The sequence below is a fragment of the Adiantum capillus-veneris genome, chromosome 17, assembly GCF_014529385.1.
Source record: "Adiantum capillus-veneris isolate H3 chromosome 17, ASM1452938v2, whole genome shotgun sequence".
NCBI lineage: Eukaryota > Viridiplantae > Streptophyta > Polypodiopsida > Polypodiales > Pteridaceae > Adiantum > Adiantum capillus-veneris.
In genome coordinates this window covers 89,513,693-89,535,420 of record NC_140947.1, presented here as the reverse complement: position 1 = coordinate 89,535,420, position 21,728 = coordinate 89,513,693, and the positions used below count along the sequence as shown (strand labels likewise).

At 41.4% G+C, this 21,728-nt stretch overlaps 2 protein-coding genes across 2 annotated transcripts; both read left to right on the top strand.

The window, feature by feature from the left end:
- The first annotated feature begins 5,960 nt into the window (after nucleotides 1–5,960).
- Nucleotides 5,961–8,427, top strand: LOC147437676 (uncharacterized). The gene has a single exon (XM_086487173.1). It carries the CDS (start codon nucleotides 6,424–6,426, stop codon nucleotides 7,903–7,905), a length of 1,482 nt encoding a protein of 493 aa, XP_086343299.1. The 5' UTR covers nucleotides 5,961–6,423; the 3' UTR covers nucleotides 7,906–8,427.
- Nucleotides 8,428–17,130: 8,703 nt separating this feature from the next.
- Nucleotides 17,131–20,173, top strand: LOC147437675 (putative polygalacturonase). Its single transcript, XM_086487172.1, has 5 exons — nucleotides 17,131–17,726; nucleotides 18,503–18,623; nucleotides 18,747–18,921; nucleotides 19,004–19,074; nucleotides 19,429–20,173. The coding sequence occupies exons 1-5, from the start codon at nucleotides 17,361–17,363 to the stop codon at nucleotides 20,052–20,054; spliced, it is 1,359 nt and encodes a 452-aa protein (XP_086343298.1). The 5' UTR covers nucleotides 17,131–17,360; the 3' UTR covers nucleotides 20,055–20,173.
- The last annotated feature ends 1,555 nt before the right edge of the window (nucleotides 20,174–21,728 follow it).

Here is a 21,728-nt window from a genome sequence, read left to right as displayed (position 1 = left end):
ACGCTTGTACATTTTCATTTGGAGTCTATTTAACAAGATCCCATTGTATTTGTACTTTGTGCACAAAAAAATTGGCGTTTAAATAGAGTTTGAAATTGGCATTTGAAATGATGCCATGTGTGAGGATGCGTATGATGTTGTTTTATGGAATTCCATGGTAGCATTGCTGGTAAGCTGATTACCATATTACGCAAAAAAAAGTGTCCTCCATGAAAATAATTATTTAATTGGCAAATCCCTGCACGTATTATGTCAACTTTTTTAGCGCCATCGAAATCTTTGAAAGATAATTCTTTGCAGTTTATTTTATTCTTATTCTTTTTCTTTTCATGCTTGGGTTTAGTTGATTTGGTGAGAATGGGGTCTATGAGTCACTTGATAAAAGACCATAAAGCAAGGACACTTTATAAAAATAATGTGAGTTGTAGCGATGATGACATGGCATGAGGAAAAAAAGGTGTCATAACTCATGAGGGTGTGGTTTCAAGGGTTTCTACAGAAGAAAAGATTACTCCCCTTGCTTGGTTGCAAGCACTTGGAGTTCTTTTAATGCAAGTCGACATCATCTAGTTTGTGTATAAGAGTAGTTTCCCATTCAAGAATTGATCGAGAGCTCTTTAGTTACACTTCCCTTTCTTCTTTCTCTTTTGAAGTAACCAACCAAGAATTTCTTCACATAAATAAAAGTTCCTTGAGAAATTTATAGAATTGCATCGAAGTTGGATAAAGCATCACTTCTCAAAGAAAGAATTCTTTGTGCAACAAAATCTTGGCCAAAATCTTCTTTTCCATTTCAACTTATGCTATCCGCAATCGGATTTTCCACGACTTGCCTCAAAACTCGGGGATTCTTCTTGTTATTCTCTTTGACCACCACCTCCTCTTCTTCTTCTTTATAGATTTATATTGAGATTGTAGTTGAATGTTTGAATGTCATAATCTGTTGCTGATAACTGAAGCTGTATAAAATTTAATCAATTGTAAAGTCGATTAAAACAATTGAAATTTGAGGTTTGTGAAATCTTTCTTCGTAATTAATCTTCGTCTTCAACAATCCAAAAGTTTTGTTTGCTGAATTTTCAGATCAAGGTTTAGATACCGCTATTTGGATTGGAGAGGAGGAAAAACCACTAAACTAAAACCATGGAAACTCTACACACAACCAAGTATCACTTACAAGCTTTTAAAATCTGATGTAGACATGCTAAACACAAACTTACACATGTACAATCAATCAACTATCACAACATACTAAGATACAAATAACTAGCAAGATGTTGACAAAATCCATAGGCTTAAACATAAAGTAGAGGGAGAAAAAGAATCTACACAAGGATGGCTTAATCTTAGCCCCCAAAGTGCCTCTTTACACTTGACTGTGTGATAATTTTACTAAAATAGATTGTATCAATTTTAGGCCCCTCTTTATAAGCATGCAAACTTATCCACATATTTACAAGAGATGTCTCTCATGATCATTAATTTTAAACTACCTTATTCAAGGCTAAGCTATGTACAAGTAATTTATTGGATGGCGATCATGACGGAACATGTGAGAAAATTGTATTGAAAACCTCCTTCAGATTCAATTTACAATTCAATCATCCACATGTTATTTAAACCACTAACCACAAGAACATCAAGCAAGTATAAACAAGTTCAGCTATCCCTATTCTCATGATGACGCTAAACCATACCATCATCGTGATTTTTCAAGCGTCCCCAACCAATCACTTAAGAGGGTGGAAAAAGGTATAGTAAGGCTTGTCCCATAGTTCCTTGTTGCTATGTGTGGTAAAGTGGCTTGTTCCACAAGAGGAGAATCACACGGTGAAAGAAATCCAACAACAATCAAAACTGTAAGGAACTCTCTCTCTCTCTCTCTCTCTCTCTCTCTCTCTCACACACACACACACACACACACACACACACACACACACACACACACACACACTCACTCACACACACACACATCCCCATAAAATCTTAAATTTTGCCAATTAAGTACAATATTGCAATGTGGTTTTATATATTTCTCATTTTTGTGGATGACATCATAATTGTTCATCTATGAGAAGGTAGACACTGTCTTAAAGAAAATTCAAGGAGAAAACCCCTCAATAGCATTATGCATGAGAAAGGGATTGAGAATTTCAATGGTGATGGCTTGCATATTTAGGGGTTACCTAACTAATGAGAAAAAATCTATGTTCCATAGGCAAACTTGCCACAGCGAGTCATCGTCGAGTGAAAGTACACAAACTAGAGCCATGATTGCACAAAATTTTGCCAAAGATGAACAAACACTAGGCATCATTATCAATTCACTACATGATAACTATGTGCACTTGAATAATGAATGTGAGACATCGTTTGTACTACATGACTTCTATCGATGCTTACTATGGGTACTCTGCATTGACCGCGGGGCGGGGGGGGGGGGGGGGGGGGGGGGGGGGGGGGGGGGGCTTCTATCTGTAAAGAGTTCAATGAAATTTTTTGCGAGTTGCAAGATAAAATAGCAATCACAATAATGAATAGCCATGAGCAAAATGTTGTTGCTTAGAGGAAAGATGGGTCACTCATGACATGACACAATGTGTGGTCAAAATTCAAAACTTTGGCATACCCAAAGAAAAATCAAATGATAAAACTATGAAATGTATTGTTTTTTGTTACAATTCAAAAAGCAAAGGTTACAAGTTGTATCATCCGCAAACCAAGCATATCTTGATGCGACAAGATGTAGTTTTTGTGGAAAGTGCAGCTCAATCAAATAATATATTACTCATAAATTCTTATTGATAAAGAAAATCAATCACAACTAATGATTGTCCTTTTCCTGTATCCAAACACAAACTATTCATGTTCTCAACCACGTCCTAAATCAGAATGTCTAGTATACCAAAAAGGAAATTTAAGTTTTGTGTGCCAAAGTCTACTTAGTGTTTGAATAGTAGAAAGTTAAAATTGAGTTTGTTCTTAGATAGACAAATTTACCTATGATGCAGTCCAAATTTGTGTATGACTTAACATGCTATGCAAGTGTAGTGACATACGTAATATTCATCTTTTTTTTGGAGTATATATTGACATAAACTAACCCAAACCTCCAAAATTCAAGAGGCCTTCATGTTAAAACTCCTCAACTTACAGTTGTAGCTTTGCTTTATTACCATTTTTCCATAATTGCTACAAGTTTGAGAGAAAACAAGAGCCTTTGTGTTGCATATCTCTCTCTCTCTCTCTCTCTCTCTCTCTCTCTCTCACACACACACACACACTCACTCACTCACTCACTCACTCACTCCAGCTTCCTCACTATAATGAACATTAAACATAGTTAGCATGGCTACATAATTATGTTAATTTTCATGGTACAACTACCAAGAAGACATGATGAACACTACCATGGTCATGAGCCAAGATTATGTCACTAAATGGAAGCGACATTTCACCATTAACTCAAGGACATTTTGACACATGCGACACCAACATGCACCTTCCTCAACCTCGAGTAAAGTAGACCCACATTATCCATGTCTTGCTCAAGCGATCTATGAGCGATCTAATCCTCAATGGTGTGTTGGGGCAAAGATGTATAAGGTTGCCACATTTTATGTGTGTAACAACCAGTAGACAAACTTGGCATGGAGGTATATAAACATCCTTTTGACCCCATGAGCCATTTCCAATTATCTTATTGCCATTTGCAACAATAAACCCACTTCAACACTCCAATGAAGAAGCTATAACTTTTGTAGAAGATTCTATTGCTAATACAAGCACAAAATGGAGTTCATGCTTTTGAAAGTAGAATTCATATCAAAAATCTTAATGCCACTTACTTTTATGCACTCTCCTTCAAAGAAATAGGTAGGCCGCGGGTTCTTTAAATTGCATGCAAACGACATTAACCAACACAAAGCTCCAATGCCACAATAGCATGCAGTCATAGACACCCACAAAAGACACAAGTAATTATAGTGGTATGAGATCAGAAGGAGAATTTGTCAAGGGCCTCCAAAGCATGTTTCCATTATATAAAGATTTAAGAGATTTGGGTTTCACAAAATAGGTCATTGTCTCTATTTTAAGCCTATTAGAAAAAGATAATGGGCAAGCAATCTATCACAAGCACAATCCATCACATTGATTGCACATATTATGGACCAAGGCAACACCAATTTCATTTAGCAAAAACTTTCTCAAGGTCCAAGAGCTTTCGTTCTCGTGAGAGTCTTTGCCAAATTTGTGTCATTCACATATCATTAGTAGAAATGTTGTCTACTATTTAAGCAAGTTGCAAAGTTTTTGCCACATCTCTCTCTCTCTCTCTCTCTCTCTCTCTCTCTCTCGTGCGCTTGGATGCAAACGAGAGAGAGAGAGAGAGAGAGAGAGTTTTGTGTACACAAGTATGTGGTAAAGAAATGGAATTACTTACAAGCAAGGGGGGGGGGGGATTTAAGCAATGCACTACACAACAGGAGTTATGCTTCCACCCACTATAGATCAGTTTGAACTACCTCTGCAAGAGACAATCTTTACCACAATTTGTTGCATTACGTTGTGGATCATGTGGAAGGCAAGATGTGCTTACAGCCTTCCCCAACATCTACTACTTATCTCGTCTGAGTTGATGTATCTATCATAGGCAGTGGGATACAATGGCATGCTCCTCAAGGGCCATGGAGTTGTGTAGACACTCTTTCCTTTGGCTATGGGCACACTCTTCAGTGTCCTTTTAGAATGGATCAGGAACACATTTGCATCGTATTGGGCAGCTCTTTGGTGGTTTATATGCATTCTTCAGATACACCACCATGATACATAGCAAGCACTCACATTGTACTCCTTCCTAGAGGATATAGGCTCATTGACCATCCCCAAAGGTCTCATAGTATATAGCTCCTTTTTTCCACACAGAGAATCACTTTCACAAGAAGCACAAAGTTCATTGCTCAAGCTCCTATTGAAAAAGGAGATAGGTATCAATTGACAAGAATTCTGCAAAGCAACAAAAATAGCTCTACAAGTGTGTTGGCATATGAAACTAGGATAACACAAATGACATAAAAATAAGCTATCAAGGAGTTCTTGGGTAAGTATAGCCACAAAACAGAGTTTGTTCACGTTTTTCGGCGCTTGTTACATGAATAGGCACTAATTTTTGTATCAAATGGTCCTGGTTATCCATGAGATAAGATTATTCTAAAGACAGGAATGGTGAATAAGTTTAGAACGGCGTGCCTATGTGGTCTCATGTAGAGGCCTAACCAAAGCTTCTAAAGTCAAATTGTTGGTTGAGATTTCAAAGGGCTTTGAGATTCGAAAAGTAGCCCTTTCGGAAGTTGCGGAATTGCATCAAGTTTTTTAAAATACATGGCTGGGAAAAACTTACACCTTGATGAAGTAGACAAGCTAAGCATCCAAGGCCAAGAGCACACTCTCTAGACATTCTTATCTTTTGAAAGTATATCTTTTTTGCTCTACCTAAGCATTCATGGATAGGAACAACAAAGGCATTCTCCAAGCATTCTTAATTTTTCTATCTCAGTGGAAGATGAATGGAGGAACGACTTTCAAGGACATTTTACATGATGGAAGTGAATAATAGCTAGTGTGAAGTGCTTAGATCATCATGAATAGTGAACAATAGGGAAAAATATCTTTCAAAAGGTGTGTGTGTGTGAGAGAATGTGTGTGTGTGTGTGTGTGTGTGAGAGAGAGAGAGAGAGAGAGAGAGAGAGAGAGAGAGAGAGACCACACACCTCTGGCTTGTTTGCTTTGGTGGGTCTTCATGTCCAAAGAGTGAGGTGTCCCATCGAGTAGTAGTCCAATGAAATGCTATAAAAAATATTAGACATTGAGAAAGTGGGTCTCTAGAAAAGTGCTTCTTTTGCATTAACAAGGCAAAAGAGAAAGAAGAAGAGGAATGTGTCTTTGTCTGTTCTGGTTACCTTAAATTGTTGAGCTTGTACCCAAGGTACCAATGTTGCCATGCCACTCAAGCTCTGTTCACGACTTTGCCAATACTCTCTCTCCACAACATATGTACATGCTCTATTGAGTTTTGCCAAGCTATATCACCCTTAACAGCTTGCTTCTTGCAAGTACTCGATTTCGACTTCACTCGATGGGCTTGCCACGAAGGTATCTTGCTAGTACTCTATTTCACTTAACAAGGTGAGCTTGCCCCCACTGAGCGAACAGGTCGTGTCGACGCTTCGTATCCCTGGCAAGTACTCAACCCCACTGATTTTGATCTCCATGACAGGGCTATAAACATATTGCTTGGCATGCTATTCCCCTTGTGGAAGGTGAGTTTGTGAGGTGTATTTGTAGGGGGTAAAATCGCCTCCTAAGGGAAAGTGGAGATTCTATTTGGCATCCTTTGGGCAGAGTAGTAGGTGATTGTTCACCATGAGGAAGAAAGTGGGCAAGGAGGATTGGGCTCATGGTGGCAAGAAAGAAAGGGAGGAAAGCTTGACCATGGCACATCGGAAAGCCGCCGCATTGGCATGGTATCGGCATAACCGCAAGGGTACAAATGTGCTCGGGAGTGGGAAGGGGAAGATGCAGCAGAGTCCATTTTCACCTGCACATGTGGCACGGCATCAAGGAAACGCAAGCTCAAGCAACTATACTGTAAGTGATGCCAATTCTTCTAATGCTGATCAAAACACACAGACAGACATGGGTAGTGGAATGTGTGTACCTATGTCTCATGCTCCTTGTCATAATCTCTCTCCTCAACTAAATGTGGTCTCCCCTGTTCCCCAAGCTTCAAGGTTCAAAGCAGAGGCCCTCGTTCTGCAATCTTCGTCGTCCAGTAAGCCTTCCTTGCCTTCACCGCACACATCCATCCCCAACAACAAGCACAACTTGATCGACCCCAACAAGCAGCAATTGATCAACATGAGTACTGGTCAATCTCTTGCCCTCCTCAGCCTGCTTCCTCATCATCAATCTCAAAAGTGCTTCAATCTGCAGAGGAAAGGATACGGCAGCGGCGATAACGATGACAACACAGCCACATGGGATTGCGGAAGCTCTCTCTATGATTCCTTTGAGCTTCTCTGCTTATCTAACCAGCTTGGACGCTGCTTGACCACAGTCAATGCAGCAGCAGCTATGGCAAGCTCTGCTAGCTCTAGCAGCAGGCTTCTCAGAAACTTGACATCACCTACAATACAAGGCCCTCCTCTGCAACCTTCTTACATACCCAGATCTCTGTACGCTCTGCCGCAATTCATGATACCCAATTACCTCGTGAAGAAAGCTTCGAAGAAGCGAAGCTCACTCATATATCCTGTCTTCTCCATGCCCTCTTCTGCTAATGGCAGTTCACCTTCCTCTGCTTTGCCTGCTCTGCCTCCCTCTGCTTCCTCTCAGGGCAACAAAAGCGACTCTGTAGCAGCAGATCAAACGCGAAAAAAAGCAGAAAGCGGAGGCTTCCGTGGCGTTTTCAACAGCCTGTTGAAGAGCTTTCACAAGAAAGACGACCACAAACCCAAGCGATCAAACCTGTCTGAGGAGCTTGAAAAGCTGCCAAAGCATCGCTCACTAGGAATAGGCAGGGGTCTGCCTCTGCTGCAGGATATGGATCTAAACAGGGCATTGCCCACTCGTTCTTTCTCTGCGATGGCGACAAAGGAATCGCCCACCTCGTCTTCTCCTGCTGCGACGGCGGTGGCCTCAAAAAAATCGCCATCGTCAACTTCTAAAACGGCAGCAGCAGCAGCGGCTGCAGCTATGGCGTACAAGAGAGCGCCCAATTCATATGCCACTCCGACTGTCCAGAACTACTACCAACAGCACCACCATTTCCGAAACGAAGGCTTTCGCACCACCTCCATTAGACCGTCTAAGTACGTTACCAAATGGGCTCAACAGGGCGCTTAGCGGGGTCACTAATGACGCCCTCAAGAGGGATCGATCCATGTCCCCAAGGAAACTTGGCCACCATTCTCAATAAGGAACTTCACCATTATCTTACAGTGAACTTTGTAAGGAATTGTGTACACCTCCCTATCTATATCCCCTATGAATTGCATCATATCACATGTAAAATTGTGCACCTCCATCACTACAATAAGGTCTTGCAAGGCACATAATCTTGCTACTCTTTTCTCCACACCCCCATCAACCCTCTCTCTCCCTCTCCCTCTCTCTCTCTCTCCCACAATTTTTTCTCACCCAAACTCACACATTACAAGCTTCTCCTAGCTTATTACTGGCTTGCCTTAACCCGTTAAGGAATAGCTATCATTTCTCAGCGCAAGCAATCCCCTCTGTTGAAGAGCCCATCATGCCCATTGTTTATTATTCATCCCCTCTCACACATTCTCTCTAACTTCAGAACTATTGCACAGTTGTTGTTGACATTTTGTGAATAATCTTTTGCCATAACCAGCATTTTAAGAACTTTATCTCGCCATTGATCACAACTAGTATTTTCGGCTCTTTATGCAAAGATTCAAAGCTAATTGTTGCGATTTGTTCCCAACTTATTTGCATGCTGAGGGATAACATAAATAAGTTGATAACATTGATTCCACTCTTTTTGTAGTATGCCTAAATGGCCACTATTTTTTTTGACACGTTGCCAAGTCCATCAAAAAGGTATTATTATCCACCTAAATCATGTTCTACACCCAAGATCTATATGAAGATCCTTGTACAAATTCCTTTGGGTCATTTTGTTAGTTACCCTCTCCATTTTCTAAGATAAAATGCTTACGTATGAACTTGTTCAATTATATTGTCAAACAAACACTTGAAAAATATTGTGATGGGGAAGGTCTCTTTAGCACTTTTTTGCCTTTCTGTATTAATACCCTTACACACCTAAATTGTCAATCCAGGAAGTTTTGATTTACTAAGGCATGAAGGTAGTCCATACAAGATGAAAGAGTTCAATGGCATGAAATGGAGAAAGACGCTTCTACGAGGCAATGGAGAAGTACAATCATTGAGAGACAACACTTCTTATGCACCTCAATCCAATACTCTCAAACGACACACATATAGAAATGCGTGCAAATCTAGTCTACCAAACATGCGCAGTCCTCTCAACAAGTATACACAAAATGCTGACTAAACTATTGAAGCATGGATGGAATCCCATAGCACACTACAAATCTACTTTACACTTGCAAACATGCTTGTAAATAGAGTGGTTTATGTTGGGGTTGAAGGACCACTATGCTATCAAGCCACTTTGCGGGCATTGTGTGAAAAGCTGAGCTTAGAATGTATTTTGGGTTTTTGTTTGGTTTATGGTTTATGCCAAGTTTACAGTCAATGTGATGGTTTTCATAGAGTCAATATGGTAAAGTGGTTCATGTGGATGCCAAATGAAAATAGTTGGATGAAATTCCAATGAAGATGTTATCAAATGGATGGGGTTCATCTTTGTGATTGTTGGAATTAGGGTTGCAGAGAAACGCACATAGCTTGGAGAAGATGAAGGAAGCTCAAGGCACACAACTGAGAGTGTATTACTTAGTGTGCAATAGAAAGATAGATAGCCCTAGAGTGATGGGCGTATATACAATGCACGGGGGGAAAAACCTCCTAAAGAGGGAAAAAATGCCCCGGCGGTCCTAGTGTGTTCACACATATCACTACCACATGTATATGGTAACAAATCCCCCCTGGACTGACGCGGTGAATGAGAGCTGGCACATGAGTAAAAAGAAGTGCCATGCCCTGAGGACATGATCAGTCCACAAAGGGGAGTAAGCCCAAAGCTTTGCAGAAAGCTTCGAGCTTCTCACGAGACAAAGCCTTTGTGAAAAGATCTGCAAGGTTGTCCTGTGTTGGCACATAAGACAAGCTGATCTCTCCTGCTGAGAGCCTCTCCCTGACATAGTGGTAATGCACCTCAATGTGCTTTGTGCAAGCATAAAAAACTGGGTTCCTCGCAACTGCCAATGCGCTCTGACTGTTAGTGTAGATAGTGTTGGCATTGTCCTGTCCAACACCCAAATCAGCAATAAGGCGTCTGAGCCATACACACTCAACTATAGCTGTGAAGATTGCCCTGTACTCAGCCTCACAACTTGAAGTGGCCACAGTAGGTTGCTTCTTGCTCAACCATGATATACATGAACTGCCAAGCATGAAACAAAAACCACTTGTGGACACTCGCGTGTCAAAACAACCAGCCCAATCTGAATCCGAAAAAGCATGTAAGTCTGGCGGCAATGATCCCCCCTTGGGATAAAACAAGCCAAGATGTAAAGTGCCACTCAAGTAGCGAAAAATCCTCTTGACAGCCTGCCAATGCTTAGACCCTGGGCTATGCATAAATCTACTGACTTGTGAGACTGCAAACTGAATATATCGGCCTCGTGTTGCATACATAAATGAGTGACATCAGCAGGATCGCCAGAATCATGTAGACTCAACTTCAAACCTATTTCCATAGGAGTGGCAATAGGTTTGCAATCCTCAAGTCCAAACTTACATAGCAATGTCTCTATGTAACTTTTCTAACACAAGGCAATACCACCATCACACTGCTTAAACTGTATACCCAAGTAATGATGCAACAGTCCCAAATCTTTCATCTTGAAAGTAGCATTCAAATCAGCCTTGAATTCAGCAAATGTCTCTCATTTGGTCCAGTGATTAGCAAGTCATCTACATAAAGAACCACAATGAGAAGTACATCACGCTCACGCTTTACATACAATGTGATTTCTGTTGGACTGTTACGGAAGCCTTGTTTGACCAAATGAGTGTCAGCTTTCTCATACCAAGCACGAGAAGATTGCTTCAACCCATACAAAGCCTTCTTACTGTTGGGTTCAAGCCCTTTGCCGGTCAGTGGGAAAAGCCTCTTATAGGCATACAGTAAAGTTCAGTTAAAGTAAAGGTTGCATGGCAAGAGAGAACTCTATGTAAAGACCTTTTTTATAAAAAAATATAGCGTTATTTTTGTTGCATCTCTGTGTCGAATCTCTCTCTCTCTCTCTCTCTCTCTCTCTCTCTCTCTCAACTTGTTCTGTTATGCTCCCATGGCTATCCTTCGGCTCCATCCACCATAGTAGCCCAAAGTTACAACAACTGGTATCAGAGCCTTGAGATGGCGACTATGCAAGGCATGAAAGCAACCTCCTTTTAAGCGTTTTTTTTTTGTCCAGCTTCGGTGCTCGCTGCTGCAGGTGATTCGTCTTCCTCCTACAGAGAGCCTTCACAAGGCGAGTCCTAGGCAAGCGAGAAGATCTTGGTGCTGGCAAGACAAGGCGCCGTTGAAGTGACACAGACGTCAGCTCAAGAGGGGGCCATAGGCACAGAAAGTTGGGAGAGGTTGAGTCATTGCAGGCGGACAGGCAATTCAGGTTCGCGTCTCAAAATGCTGCTAGCAGGCGGCAGTTGAAGCTGGTGTTGGGTTTTCAAGCCGGTGCTCCTCATATGCTGCATAGCGCTGCCAACTGTCAGCTCCTCCATCGCGATCTCTGTCTGCGCTATTGCTTCGTTACAAAAGAATTTTTTTTTTGTGTTGATTTTCACATTGAAAGCAAAGGGCCACCCGGTTTGGTCTTCAACGCCCTATCCAAGCGGGTATTCACACACAGTGTGATAACTCATACATAAAGCCATTCACACCCCATAGTCCGGCATATCGGTCAGAGTATTGCAGTCTCGGCGTATGAGACTAAGTTTGCTAGTGAGTGGCGAGATGACGTGTGATGTGGAGATGAAGAAAAGTGACATGATGATGGTGCCCAAGAATTATCCTATCATGGTGCAAGCGGAGATTTGGAGCTATGTTGTTTTATATGCAGCATCAGCTGTCATGCATGGATGTTCGCTTCAAAAATGCGGTATACGACTTCAAATTCAAAGCTCATGCAGTAGGAAAGGAAAGCTCATTCAACGGTTTGCTCAGAACACTCGACATATACACAGTCCAAAATTTTATTCTATTTTTCTTGTTAGGTGTCATAGACTTATGGTTTGTCTATTGTAAAAAACAATCATATATTTCATGTCAAAAGCCTTGTTTTTAGCTTATCAAATGTCAGTTACAGCCATGTCCAAATATGTACGGGATATAGACATTGCCATCCATAAATGGTAAGACCTCCCAATTGTTGTCAGTTCTCAGCCCATTTTTGTTGCATTCTCATGAGGTTACTGGGTACACCATAAACCCAAGGTTTGGAAGTGAACCAAAAACTCCATTTTGGTAGCTAACTTTTTTTAACCTACACCCTATCTGTTCAAGGGGGGGTTACTAATCTAGCACCAGGTTATGGATACACCAGAAATCCTTGGTTGTGAGAAAACCTAAAACTCACGGTTGCCGACTATACCAAAAACTTGAGGTATCATGAGTTGCTTGTCCAGTTCGGGCTTGAGGGGGGGATTGTTGGGTTCAAGCCCTTTGCCGGTCAGTGGGAAAAGCCTCTTATAGGCATGCAATAAAGTTCAGCTAAAGTAAAGGTTGCATGGCAAGAGAGAACTCTATGTAAAGACCTTTTTTATAAAAAATATAGCGTTATTTTTGTTGCATCTCTCTCTCTCTCTCTCTCTCTCTCTCTCGTTCAACTTGTTATGCTATGCTCCCATGGCTATCCTCCGGCTCCATCCACCATAGTAGCCCAAAGTTACAACACTTACTTCTGCACACTTTGTCCTCTTGTCCTTTCTTGACAAAACCGCGAGGCTGCCTTACATAAACTTCCTCAAATATGTCACCATTCAAGAAAGCAGTAACAATGTCTGATTGATGTACATCCCAACCAAAATGAGCTGCCAATGCACATAGAAAATTCACAGTAGTCATAGATTGCAAAGCTTTCGTAGGACACCTGTTACGTACATAAGTGTCACACATGATGGCCTGAAGCCAAAAAGAATGCGGAAAAGCTTGACTTTTGACCATACATCGTGCCATTTCCATAAGTGACCTGTTTTTTCTCTCAGCAACACCATTTTGCAGAGGTGTATAAGGCACTGTACATTGGTGTTTTATCCACGACTAGCCAGAAATGCATTAAATTCATGAGACATATACTCTCCCCATCGATCAAAATGGAGGGTGCCATAGTACATTTTTATACATTTTCAGCCATAGCCAGAAATTGTTTGAAGCACATAAAAACTTCAGACTTCACTTTAAGCGGAAATACCCATGCATGCCTGGAGTAATCATCAATGAAAGTCACGAATTAAAGGTAATTGCCCAAGGACGGAGTTTGCATGGGCCCACAAACATCACTATGCACAAGCTGCAACCTGAATGTGGCCCTAACTGAACCATCCTTTGAAAACTTCGAACGCGGCATCTTACCCAAAATACAGCCTTCACAAACATGTTTGACAGGTGCTTCAAAAGGCGGCAAAGAAGCAACCATATCATATTTCTGCAAATGCAGCAAACTTGCAAAATTCAGATGACCAAAACGTGCATGCCAAAGTTTTGCATCTGAATAAAAACCTTGAATCTGCAACTGCATTTGCAAAATTTTATCCACACTTGTCAGACAAAGTGAGCTTATACAGCCCATGGCACAAAAGCCCAGATGCAACAATTTCATCACCAAAATTAAGATCATGAACTGTACATGTGTCATCCACAAATTTGACTACAAGTCCAAGTCTAGCAAGTGCAGATACAGACAAAAGATTCTTCTTGATCCCAGGTACATAAAGTGCATCAATAAGTGTGAAAGAACTGCCATTTGTAGCAGTAAGCACTATCTTTCCAACCCCTTGAACTAGATAAGAGGCATTGTTGGCACAAGTGACTGAATTCCCATGAGGGACAGACTCGAGAGAGGTGAACAATTCACTATGTGAGGTAATGTGCTTTGTAGCACCACTGTCGAAATACCACACATGTGAATCTACAGCACAACTAACATGCATGTATCATGGACAGTAGGATTGTAAGTGCACTCTGCACTAAAAGCCCATTCTACATCAATATCAGCATCACAGTCTCCTTTCACAGAAGACTCAACGATGGTTGCATTTGTAGTGGAACAAGCATTTGCAGTGGAGCCACCCTCTTTCTTCTTAGCCGCTTTGGCCTTCAACTTAGGACACTGCTTGATCAAGTGATCATTAGCTTTACAATAATGGCAACGCATCTTCCTTTTGCCCTTATCACCAAAATTGCCAGACGTACACTGTTTGACAGGGACGACACATATTGGCAGCACAGAGAGAGGTTCGTCATGCTGTAGCACCTCATTTCTACTTCCTGGACGGACAGAATGTCAAAAACTGTTGATTTGCAGAAAATTTGCTAATCAGCACTAAAAACGACTTGCAAAATCGGCTGCCCACGTTTTCTGCCTGAACGTCTTCTCTTTGCTCCACACAAATCTATAAATCCAACCTTCCAAAGCTTCTTTGAAAAGGCGGAGAAACGACGATCTCACGCCGACTCTCCCTCAAGCTCCTACAAAGCTCACGCTCATAGATCTGATCTCCAAGCTTCCATGGCCACAAGCTCCGTCTCCGTTGTCGTCGTGACTATGCACACACGCGCTCCCTCCGCACCGACGCTTTGATACCAATTGAAGGGGATCGGGGAGCACCACAGACGGAGAGTGAGAGAGAGAAGGAGACACACACACTATGTGGGTGGGGAGACTGTGAAGTGGCAGCTCCCCCTATACAGTATACTCACTATAAGTATAGGGTACCTGGGCGACCGGTCAAGGCACATAGGCCTTAACCCCAACACAACCTGCTTCCTTCTCACCAAGCTCTAGGATCTATCATAGATCAAAGTTGCACAAAGAGCCATAGCCAGAACTCTCATTTTTAAAGTGGGGTGCACAATTGTATTTCTTCAACTCACCAATTTTGCCATCTAGACATTCAACCTCATCCCTTTATCATGAACCAAATGCCATAGTTGAAACCCTAATTCTACATCAGAGAAGTGAAGGGAAATGCCACTCTGGCTTGTGTTACTACTGGCCTTTCCTGAGCCTCAAGAATTTTGACTCTTTTCATGTAGTTTAGCAACAAATAATGATGTTTTCAACTTTGAGGCTCGACTTGTACCAAAAAGCTATCTTGATGGATGTTTCTTGCTGCATAGCTCACATAGCCTTGAGATAGACCCTCACCTACATGCCATGTGGTCTAACAAGTTTGTGTTAATTTCTTGAATATCAGACATCCTCACTTGCTCTTGCAAAAAAAGAAGAGCTCCCCTAGCATCCACATCCATGGTGCCCATATACCATGCTCTCTACAACCAGACAGAATGAACCGGCTGCTTTGGTACCACTGCAATTAAATTATAACTGCAAATGATAAATCCAGTAACGCTTGCACAAATTAATCATGATTATTCAATGATAAATACAAGCAAAACAAGAAAAACTTGACATTGACACAATGTAGAGGGTCGATTTTCTAAGGAAGACTCCCTTCCTTAAGTGTGAAAGGACTTGTCATTATGATCAGAGTGAATCCCATTTGAATAAAAAGTACATGCAACAAAGAAATGCTAATTTACAGAGATCTTTGTGAGTTATTGGGGACTTTGCGAAGGCTTAGAACTTCACCAATCGGGTAATTAGTCGAGGTGATTAGTAACTCTATTTTGCTTGTTTTGCACTTGCAATATAGGCCACCCTTTCAAAAAAGCATCCGGTTATGCGAATTGGACAGTCGTACAAAGAGGGAGAGAGGTCAAATTATGAAGATAAGTACACATTGATGGTTATGTGACTTAAAATGAGAAGCTTTGGGAATTAATAAAATCCCTCTTCTTCGCTTTTGTCACGATAGATTATCTGCTTAGTAAGTGAAAGAACAAATTAGAGAGTGAGATTGCGCTTTTAGAGAGCTTTCTAAGGAGTCGAAACATGGCCTAACAGGTCAGGCTTGCTCTATATTCACACACACTCCGAGCAAGGGAGGTGGCACCCTAGAAAGCTATGGTATCTGCTTATTTTAGTACATACCTTGCATGCTAAGACAAAGCCCTTGCTTTTTGACCCATTTCCTTGCTTTATGGGTTGACTCCTTGCTTGGGCTATGTACGAGTGATCTATAGATCATATACAGCTTGTGCACTTATCATAAGCTCCAATTCATGTGTTGACTTTTTCATGAAATTTGTTGTACTGCTTTGAGAGCACTAAAATCGAGATTCAGGAGTCATTTTGAACCCGTTTTAATCCGCAAAAATTATGTCAAGATTTTCCACATCATCATGGATATTTCTCAAGCTTTTATCACTTTAAGCCCATTCCTTCATTTCTTAAGCTTTTATCACTTTAAGCCCATTCCTTCATTCCATTTACCACAAAAATAGCAAGAAGATTTATGCACAATGTCCCATAAAACGTGTGCTTGAAGTTTACTATTTGTTCACTTGAGAACCTGGTCCACATTGGGCATATTTTGGGTGTGTCTAATTTAGTTCAAATGCTCTAGACCAAAGAGTGTAAGTGCGTTTCGACGAAAGGGAAGTCTCTTTGAGGACTAAAATTACCTTTTCTCATATTGTTCACATAGAGATCACATTGGGAAGTAGGTTCACTTTAAATGGGATCACAAGGAGCTCACTTGTGACTTAATCTAGAGATTGGATGGTGGACAATAGATCCCTTCACCTTGTTTGTAACATAATGGAGAGATTGGACAATGGACAATAGATCCTTGACACTTGCCATCAGCGTCACCTTGGGATTGGACAAGGAACAATAGATCATTTCACTGTGTCATCCTCGTCTCTTTGGGACCATAGTTCAAAGAGGAGACATGAGGTGTCAATTACTCAATCCCCCTCTAATGGGGAGGCCAATTTATACTGTTATAAAAGGGGAAGAGATTTTGGCTCCTTCTCTCTCTGACACGTATCGATGCCTCTTCAATGCGGCCAATGTGTCTTGCAACCAACGTGCTCAGAGAGAGACAGAGAGGGAGACGAACGAAAGCTATCGACGATATTAGTAGGCTTAATGAACAACCTTTTTTTTGTTTTTGGGGTTTTGGAAGGAGGAGAGGGGGGGGGGGGGGGTGGGGTGGGGGGGTTGTGTGTGTTTTGTTCATGTTGATTTAGTTCAAACGCTCTAGACCAAAGAGTGTAAGTGCCACTTTCTCCTCTTTGAAAAAGTTAATAAAGTGCAATATATACATAACGGAGTCTGGTAGGTGCAACAAGCACATGCAGCTCGCTCGCTTCTCACCAAGCTCGGAAGCTCCCCGATCTGTCATAGCTCAAAGCTGCGCAAATAGCCATAGCCGGAACGCTCATTTTTCAAGCGAGGTGCACAGCTGCATTTCAGCAACTCATCAGTCCTGCAATCAGCTGATCCAGTCATTCACCTTCCAAACGCCATAGCTAAAACCCTAATTTTACTCCAAAGATGCGAAGGCAATTGCCACTCTGCCTTGTACTTCAAGCATTTCGACTCTTCTCATTTCTAGCAGCAGCTAATGACGTTTTCGACTTTGAGGCTCTGCGTGTAGCAGAGAGCTGTCTTGATGGACGTTTCCTGCCTCATAGAGCTCACATTGCCTCCATTACCGAGTTCGGAGGTGTTGGCGATGGCGTTACTCTCAATACCCATGCGTTCCATGCTGCTGTGTTTAGGCTTGCCTCTCTGCATACTTCCGTGGGAGGAGGCACACAGCTCTCCATACCTCCTGGTAGATGGCTGACCGGTAGCTTCAACCTTACAAGCCATTTTACTCTCTTTTTGCAAAAAGGAGCTGTTCTTCTTGCATCCCAGGTACTTTTCCAAGATATGAAATGTTTTCTGGAGTGAATTAAGCTTGGAGTTTTGTGAGTGAAAGTTTAAGAAGGTGCATTTCATTCTATTCATCATCATGGTATCAGTCTTCAACTGAGCAGCTATAATCGTAAGTTCCAAGGAAGGATGTATGGTCAGCATAGTGGCCATCCTATCAGCATGCCAGCTACAGCCTTCTGCCATGTTCTTTTCATCGCATCACACCATTGACGGAGACTCATCCTGGGACACCGACAACGATGATGCTATTTTTTATGCATTTGAAGCTTTTGTGCCCCTGCGTATTCATGCCAGCTATGTAAGAAGCTCGTAAATTGTAATGCTGGAGTTTCAGCTTTATAGTTTTTCACTCAGCTGTTGTGATCTGCCTCAGCTCTCAGCTCTGGCAAGATTATTGAAACCAAATTTACAATCATAAGACACTACAAGGCTAATGTTTAAAGGGGAAGTCTATCTGTCCTCAAGCAGTCATGATCATTTTGGGATCGCTCTTCATGCCCAGCTCCATTGACCGATATCTGCATGCTACTAAGGGTGCCGCAGGCTTCTTTTTCTTTTTTCTTTTCTCACTTTGCTCATTGTTTTCCCACAAAGCTAGCTTCATGTCAAAACATGTTTCTTTTGATTCATCATTGTTTGTACATAAACACGTACTTAGTTTTATTGCCTTATTACTTCACACTTTGAGACAACACCATGGTTTATTCCAGATTTTCTACAGATTATTTTACTTATCCTGAACTAACTTGAAACAGAATATCAAAGATTGGCCAGTTATAGATCCTCTGCCATCCTATGGTCGAGGTCGAGAACGTCCTGGTGGAAGGTACATCAGCTTCATTCATGGACGAGACCTGGTGGATGTGGTAATTACAGGTCATTACTTTAACCATATTGTAGCATTCATAGGCCATTACCTTGAAGGCAATGGAAGTTTATTGTTTTAAGTGCTTGATTTCTTTGTAACAGGAGCATTCTACCGGATGTTTATGTGATTAGGTGAAAAGGGCATCATTGATGGACAGGGAGCAGTTTGGTGGGAGAGGTGGTATCAACGATCTTTGATATACACACGTGGCCACCTTGTCGAATTTGTCAGTTCTCGAAAAATTATTATCACCAATGTGGTGCTCCAAAATTCTCCATTTTGGACTGTCCATCCTGTGTATTGCGAGTAAGATTCCACACTATAGTTCTCAGCTTAATTTTGTCCGAGCCCGTCTGAAGGACCAAGATAATGTATTTTTGTATTGCAGCTCTGTTATTGTGAAAGGGGTTTCTATTCTTGCCCCACGATCAGCTCCAAATACAGATGGCGTTGACCCAGGTATGTGCTTCCAATTTGCATTTGAGACCATTGGTATCAAACATATGATGAAGAAGTGGGTATTATAGCTATTAATATTAATGTTTAATACAAATTTGTTATGATATTAGAGAGTTTGGGAATTTTCAATTAATTTAGGAATCCACACTAAGGTTAAGATTCGGCCATATGGTCAAAACATAACTACTTTTTAAAAATGGAAACCGAAATTCTCTATATTCTGTTAATTAGCCCTTTTGTTACTGTTTGTTTTTACGTGATTTGGGCTCTGAACTTGTAGTTTGGTATCAATGACCCACGCCTGATTGATCATTATTTCTGCCATGTTTTAAACCTTTCTCTTTTTGTCTGCAGATTCCTGTACAAATGTCTGTATAGAGGATTGCTACATTAGTAATGGTGATGATTTGGTTGCGCTGAAGAGTGGTTGGGACGAATATGGCATCGCTATTGGTCGTCCAAGTTCAGGCATTATAGTAAGGCGCCTTACAGGCACAACCCCATTTTCTGGCATATCGATTGGGAGCGAGATGTCGGGTGGTATAAAGAATGTGTTTGTGAAAGATATAAAAATATTCAACACGGGCACAGGCATAAGGATTAAAACAGCTCCTGGTAGAGGAGGCTATGTGGAGAATGTGACAATTTCAGGTATGACAATGGTGAAAATGTTGAAAGCCATCGACGTTACTGAGGATGCTGGTGAACATCCAGATGACAATTTTGATCCAAATGCAGTGCCATTTGTACGAGGGCTAACTTTCGACAATATAGTTGGCCGAGACATTTCATTTGCAGGCAGGTTCTTAGGCATTCAGAGGTCTCCTCTTACAAATATATGCATGTCTAGGATTTCTCTGAGTCTTCTAAGGTCAGGCACTTGGTCTTGCTCTTATATACAAGGTGAGGCGAGATCGGTAAGTCCGGCTTTGTGTCCAGGCTTCCAAAGTTCCAATAAAGGGCCTTGCAGCATACATTAGGTGTCTATTATTTTATTTATTAATTATTGATGTTCTTTTTCCTTCTGCGGGACAGATCCACCATCCTTCTATATTTTTTGATTCCATCAAATAATTACTCAAGTGACGGTTAAGAACCACTTAAGTTCTTCGTTTTTCAGGCACATTTTATACCTGTGTGTTGTCTACAGAAGAAGAAGAAGAAGAAGAGAAGGTTTTAAGGTTGTAGTAGGAACAATCCCATAGGAGCTCCTATATGTATCTACCGGCTGGTCATTCAAGCTCAGTGTACATGGGGACCCTCTGTCAGTAGGGCGTCGTCTCTCTCCCAAGGGGTCAAGGATGATGATGGTGTTGCCTCAAGGTCTATTGTTGAATCAATCTGTGCTCGAGTCTGCTGGGTTGGCGAAGAGTCTTAAACTCGAGACATGTTACTCAAGAGGAAACTTGAGGTGTGTGTGTGTGTGTGTGTGTGTGTGTGTGTGTGTGAGAGAGAGAGAGAGAGAGAGAGCACTTTATGCTACTAGCTATTAATTATGCTTGAGTTGCAATGGTGTCAGTTTGCCTTTTTTCATGATTTGCTATGTTAGGGTAAAGGGGCCAATTATGGGACACACCCTTTTTCAAGACCTATCCTTACCCCGATAGAAAGGACACTTGGTGCACTAGGGGACGTACAAGCCGGTATGTGAGTGGTTATCTCAGACACTCATGGAGAGTTGTGTCCGTTAGATCGTGAGATCAAGCCCTCTTGTCGAACTTCCGCCTTTAGGCTCTCTGTTTTATTGAACTGATAATTGTAGTTGTGTCGCTCAAGTGACGGGATCTCCATCGTATGACGACGTGATGCCTACCGCTTGAGCTCCCAATGAGCTACTCCATGCCTCATATGACATAGCATAGACTTTGATTGAGCCGGCCCGATCTCAGTGTCCTTAATATGGGACATTTACCCTATGCCATATGTGGTGTCAAAGGCCCATTGCTTGTGTGGTTCATGAATTAATGAACTTTCTACCACGAGTCAAATTTTATCACCAACATATGGATCGAGTTTCTTATCACAGCTTGCCTCATTGTGATAGGCTCATTATAACAACATAGGGGATTCTCAATCCATCATAAGTTATAATACGGGCTTGTCTGTTGGGGGGAGGGAGAGAGAGAGAGAGAGAGAGAGATTGTACATGTACAATTCAACCATGGTTCCAATCTCTACAAAACGTGTGGAGCAAGAACACAACAAACTATCTAAGCACTTGAGGAAGTATTGTTTGCGAGGATGGATTTCTCTCTCATCTAGTGTACTAGATTGATGATGCTTTGACTTTTGTTGCGCTCCATGTAACATTTCTTATAAGTGAAGTGTCATTTGGGCGATCTCTAGAATGTGAAAGTAGCAAAAAAGAATGTACCTCGTCAAAGCATTAGTATAACCTTATGCAAAATTCCACGAAGAAGTTTTTACAAAAAGACCTTGTTGGGTATAGATGAAACTTATGTAGCATTTGTTGGGGTAAAGGTGGTATGCCGCACTACTGGGTTGAACACAATGAAAGTTGAGGTTATGCATATACCAAACTTATGTAGCATTTGTTGAGGTAAAGGTGGTAGGGGTCGGACACAATGTTTGGCAGTCCATTTATCTAAATCTTATTCATGCATATACAAGAAAAAAAAGCTCTCTCTAACTAT

Coding starts and splice junctions, on each gene's coding strand:
- LOC147437676 (XM_086487173.1), top strand. CDS start 6,424: ATGAGGAAGAAAGTGGGCAAGGAGGATTGGGCTCATGGTGGCAAGAAA.
- LOC147437675 (XM_086487172.1), top strand. CDS start 17,361: ATGCGAAGGCAATTGCCACTCTGCCTTGTACTTCAAGCATTTCGACTC. Junction 18,922..19,003: donor GTCCATCCTGTGTATTGCGA/GTAAGATTCCAC, acceptor TTTGTATTGCAG/CTCTGTTATTGTGAAAGGGG. Junction 19,075..19,428: donor TACAGATGGCGTTGACCCAG/GTATGTGCTTCC, acceptor TTTTGTCTGCAG/ATTCCTGTACAAATGTCTGT.